General features: G+C 40.2%; 1 protein-coding gene across 5 annotated transcripts in view; it reads left to right on the top strand.

Annotated features, from left to right (window-relative positions):
- Positions 1 to 5,000, top strand: part of LOC122260872 (ATP-sensitive inward rectifier potassium channel 12) — a 185,151-nt gene that overhangs the window by 146,429 nt on the left and 33,722 nt on the right. For 4 of the 5 annotated variants that reach the window (XM_086531333.1, XM_086531331.1, XM_086531324.1 and 1 more), the window contains exons 2-3: positions 1,088 to 1,724; positions 4,626 to 4,770. The exons of the other annotated variant lie outside the window; for it this stretch is intronic. In XM_086531333.1, the coding sequence (XP_086387459.1) occupies positions 1,285 to 1,724; positions 4,626 to 4,770 (585 nt within the window). In that variant the 5' untranslated portion in view covers positions 1,088 to 1,284. The remainder of the gene's footprint in view (positions 1 to 1,087; positions 1,725 to 4,625; positions 4,771 to 5,000) is intronic. 5 annotated transcript variants of the gene reach the window in all.

Here is a 5,000-nt window from a genome sequence, read left to right as displayed (position 1 = left end):
GGGGCGGGTGCGGTGTATTCTTTGATTGTTTGATCTCATTATTTTTTTTCCTTCACTGGGGGGTGTGGTGGGGGGGGGGGGGTGGGAGTGGTGGTGGGGTGGAAGCTGAGATGGGGGGTGCTTTTTTATTTCCATTATCTTTATCCGCATTAACATCGTCGCTAATTCGCTATTTTAGTAGGGCTAGTGGTAGTGGGGTCCTAGTGTAGGGACGTTGGTAGTAGTAGTCTTGTGTTATCAAATTGATATTATTGTTTTTATTGTTTATGTTAGTAAGAGTTATCATCATTGTTAATAGGATTATTTTATAGTATTGTTGTAGTGTAACATTATCAACATCGCTATTAGTAGTGCTAGTGGTAGTAGTAGTATCATTGTTATTATTATTGCTATTATTACTATCATCATTATTATCATTATCATTATTACAATTATCATATCATTATCATTATTACCATTATCATTATCATTATTATCATTATTATAATTGTATTAATATTATCATTATTGTTATCATTATCATAATTACCGATTTCATTGCTATCATTATCATTATCGTTATTATTATTGTTATTATTGTTGTTATTACTATTATTATTATCATTATCATTATCAATACTATTGCTTCTGTTGTTCTTGTGATTGCTATTATTTCTATTTAGAATATCATTATCAGCGAGAATATTATCATTATAATTTTCATCATTGTTAGTATTATTATTATTGTCATTATCATCATCATTAATAGTAGTACTCGTAGTATCATTCTCATGAGCATTGTTATCAGTATCATTATCATCATCATTACTACTATCATTATTATTAATATTATTATTACTATTATCATTATTACTGTTATTATCATTATAATGTATCAGCATTATTATCGTATAATACTACTTTTGTTATTATTATTACCATATTTGCCATTATCATCATTATCATTGTTATTATTCTTATCAACATTATCATTATTATTATAATTATTGCAGTTATTATCATTATCATTATTATTATCATCATCATCATTACTATCACTATCATCATCCCAGTATCTTCCTCCCATCATGGCTCTGCTTCCCCGTAGGAAAAAGAGACATGGCAGCTCTTTCTCAGTCTTGCGAGCCCGAGTCGCAACCGAGCGAGTGTTAAGAGCGAGCCAAGCACAGCCAAGATGGCCAAGCGAAGACCGAAAGGGAATCCATGCGATAGAAAGAGACGTAGATAAAGATGTGAGCGATAGCAGAGCCTAAGAGGAGAGCGAAAAGCGCCCGGTAATTCGCCATGATGTCCCGCGTGCAGCCGCGCCCGGGCTGCTCGGCCGAGACGTTCGTGCGCCTCCGAGGCGAGAGCCAGGACAGCGGCGCCTGGGACTGCCTCCTGCTGGACACCAAGCGCGTGGCCAAGCAGCGGCGCTGCAGGAGGACCAGCAGCGCCTCGGGGGCCGAGCTCCTCCCGCCCGCTGCCGCCGGCGCCAGCAACCGTTTCTCGACCATCTCGGAGCCCGGGGCACTCAGGTTCTCTGATGAGTTCGACTCGAAGGAGTGCTCCCCGCTGTCGTCGCCGTCGGGAGTGGTGGCGACGCGGCAGGCGGCCGAGAACCTGGTCGCGTTGGGGCCCGGCGCTCTGGGGCCCGAGAAGGCGGCGCCGGGGGACAAGGGGCGCGGGGCCAAGGCCGGCTGCTTCGGGAGAACCGCCGGCAGGTACAAGGAATGGTGCCTCAAGTAAGTCGGGCTGGCGGCTTGTATGCATGTAGTGCTTTTATCAATAAAGTCTTCAATGACTATTCATTGATGGATCCCTAGACAGGGCGGAAGCTTGTGAAGACCCAAGACAGAAAACGGTCACTAAAATCGGCAATTTCCGAATCAAAAATAGAAAACTTCAATAAAGGAAACTACGTCTTGTCACTGCAATAAAAAGGAGTTTAAGTCTGGAATAAAATATCTGCTCTCCCACTATGAATATGGGACAGCTATAAGGACTATTTCCCGACGAGAAATAGAATATTCTATGGGTAATATTAGAAATGAAATATCCTCGTCGGCTGAAAAAATGTACATCGCACGGCAAGTAAAGCATGGACATTTGTCAGAAATCAAAAATTAATTAAATTACCTTTCAGAACTAATGTGTAAAATGAGAGGCTTTATCTGATTCCATTTTAATAGTTTTTCAAGTAACCAAAAAGCATGGATTCAATTTTCATAATTGATCAGCTTGGTATTAATAATCCTATACAAAGTATTTTATTGTAAACCAACAAAAACAACGAATACCAGAAATCAACAATATTCAGCGAAAGAAAACGTTAAAACCTAAAGGGGGGACTTCGATATTAATGACGATACTGGCATCTGTACGGAGAACGCCATCGGTAGAACTTAAATATTACACCAGGCTTAAAGGGACTCTAGTGTTACCGTTCACCGACATAAGAGAGATCAGAGAGGATCATAAGAGATTGCGGGTCGGCCATAAAAGTCAAAGCGTGAGGAAAACTGTAAGATAGAATGTCACGGTATTTATTAAACATGTTTAAACTTCAAATGTTTACTTTGCTTGTAAGATGTATCCCAGAATTTTAAAAAATATTATATTTTACCTATTCAAATGTTTAAATTTCATCATATATCACCCAAGATATTTTCTGTAAATACTTCAAAAGTTTAACCAATGAGGGAAACTGTTTAAAGGACGTATTCAGTGTTCATTTCCTGTTGCATTTCTCGTCCATGCAATATAATTTAACGGGCTGGATAGATAGGCTTCTTTGTAAGGAGAGACAATGGGTGACACGCTCGGCTTCGCACGTGGGTGGCCAGTGTTGGGGAATAAAAGATCGAATGTCCCTCTGTATGTATTCATGCTAAAGAAAACATTTTGAGACAGACGTATGCATGTCTCATTTTTTTTAGTTTGAGAAATACATTCTGACTTGAATTCATTGAAGGCACCGCATGAGGTGTTGAAATCCAAACGAAGCTTATTGCTCTCTATTTTCTCTTCTTTCAATTTTCGATTCCCTTCCGTTATTCACTCTTAGTTTATCTATCCATCTCTCTCTCTCTCTCTATCTATCTATCTATCTTTCTCTCTCTCTCTCTCTCTCTCTCTCTCTCTCTCTCTCTCTCTCTCTCTCTCTCTCTCTCTCTCTCTCTCTCTCTCTCTCTCTCTCTCTCTCTCTCTCTCTCTCTCTCTCTCTCTCTCTCTCTCTCTCTCTCTCTCTCTCTCTCTCTCTCTCTTTCTCTTTCTCTATCTGTCTCTCTCTTTCTGTCTCTCCTCTTCCTTCGTCTTTCTATCCAGTTATCTATCATTACTGTTCACCCTCCTCTTCTCCCTCTCCTCCCCCTCCCTCCCTGCAGTCCTTCTCCGTGTCCGCTCTTTCCTCAGCCCGAAGTGGCAGCCCCACCTCACGCCTTCAACAACAGCGGGTCTGGACTGCCACCTCCTCACGCGCTGATAACGCCAAGATGCTGTTGCCCGCAAATACCTTGTTGCACATTGCCACGACGGCTTGCACAGGTTGCGATTGAATTTAGTGTCTGTATGTACGCATGTGACAAACGCTGGTGTATTTAAGCGTGTTCAAAGAGGCAGACAGCGTTTAAATTGGTTGATATGACACTGTTATTTGCTATGTCAGTTTCGATGTCTGAAAAACTTTTAGCGACTTGCTTTGGATCAAACTCTTTTCTCACTTTGTTTATTTTGAATTTGGTGTTTGCCAGACAAATTTACATAGACTTGGTTGACGAATTTACATTTCTTTGTAAACAGTTTACTCGATTCGTCGCGTCATGTCCCAATGAACAATCGTTTCACTATCTGCCGCCAGATGGCACTTTTCCAGACTCGTAGTAAAGTCGAATTATATGTTTCTCAGATCACTGACTTTTTGCCTTATTCATTCTGAAACATGATTCCATGGCCCTTTGAAGGAGATAAGCAAACGGAATATCATCAGTTCATTCAATTGATTTAATAAAAACAAAGCGAATTCGACCCAACTCCGGCCAAAGCCTCTCGCGATGGGTGACAGACGACTTTTTTCTCAATGTGCCAAATGTGGATCAGAATCACCTCGCTTTTGCCAAGCCACACACAGGGCTATATTAGACAGTCACTCTCCCCCAATCGATCCACGGGCGGCTAATGCGTCATGTCATTGTGAAAATAGGACTTTCATGGGTTGGTGGCTGTTTCTGGTCACTGTTTATGCTTCTGCGTCCCGGAGTTAATTTCCTTTGTCTTCTTTATACATCTGCGAAGGAATGATTGGAGTAAGGACTTATCTGAAATCGATGTGGTGACAGAAGAAAGACATACATTAGATATCACAGTGACACGATAGATTTTCGGGTCATTTACATGGTCATCACAACCTATGCGGATTATTTTACTTTTAGACCGCTATAAAATCAACGACACACCAAAACCCTTAACACAACACAACACCCACAGAGTAACGACAGTCAGAACAATAAAGTGAATAAAAAATGATAATAATAAATACCAAAAAAATCAGAGTCAACTAAAAGAAAATCAAGGACTATATAACACACCTTTATTTGAAAATGCAATAAAAGAGATACGAAACTAACAGCACTGGTTGTTTCCCGCAGGTACAGACACACGCGCATTAGCAGTAAAAAATTCCGGAAACGTGTGGTCCAAAAAAGCGGAGAGTGTAATGTCACGCCCTCAAACGTGGCGAAGCGCAGGAGACGCTACTTGCAGGATATCTTCACCACGCTCGTCGATGTGCAGGTGACGTGAGGCTTCATTTTCTGTAGATATTGATATAGACAAATAAATAGATAGATATCGATAGATAGATAGATAGATAAATAGATAGATAGATATATAGATAGATTGATAGATTAATAGATTAATAGATTGATAGATTGATAGATAGAGAGATAGATTAGATAAATAGATAGATTGATTGACAGATTGATAGACTGATAGATTGATTGATAGGTATATAGAAATATAGA

The sequence above is a fragment of the Penaeus japonicus genome, unplaced genomic scaffold, assembly GCF_977035675.1.
Source record: "Penaeus japonicus unplaced genomic scaffold, GWHDUDI00000001_assembly GWHDUDI00000003, whole genome shotgun sequence".
NCBI classification, from domain to species: domain Eukaryota; kingdom Metazoa; phylum Arthropoda; class Malacostraca; order Decapoda; family Penaeidae; genus Penaeus; species Penaeus japonicus.
The sequence above is the reverse complement of the archived record's forward strand: the minus strand, read 5'-3'. Positions and strand labels throughout refer to the sequence as shown.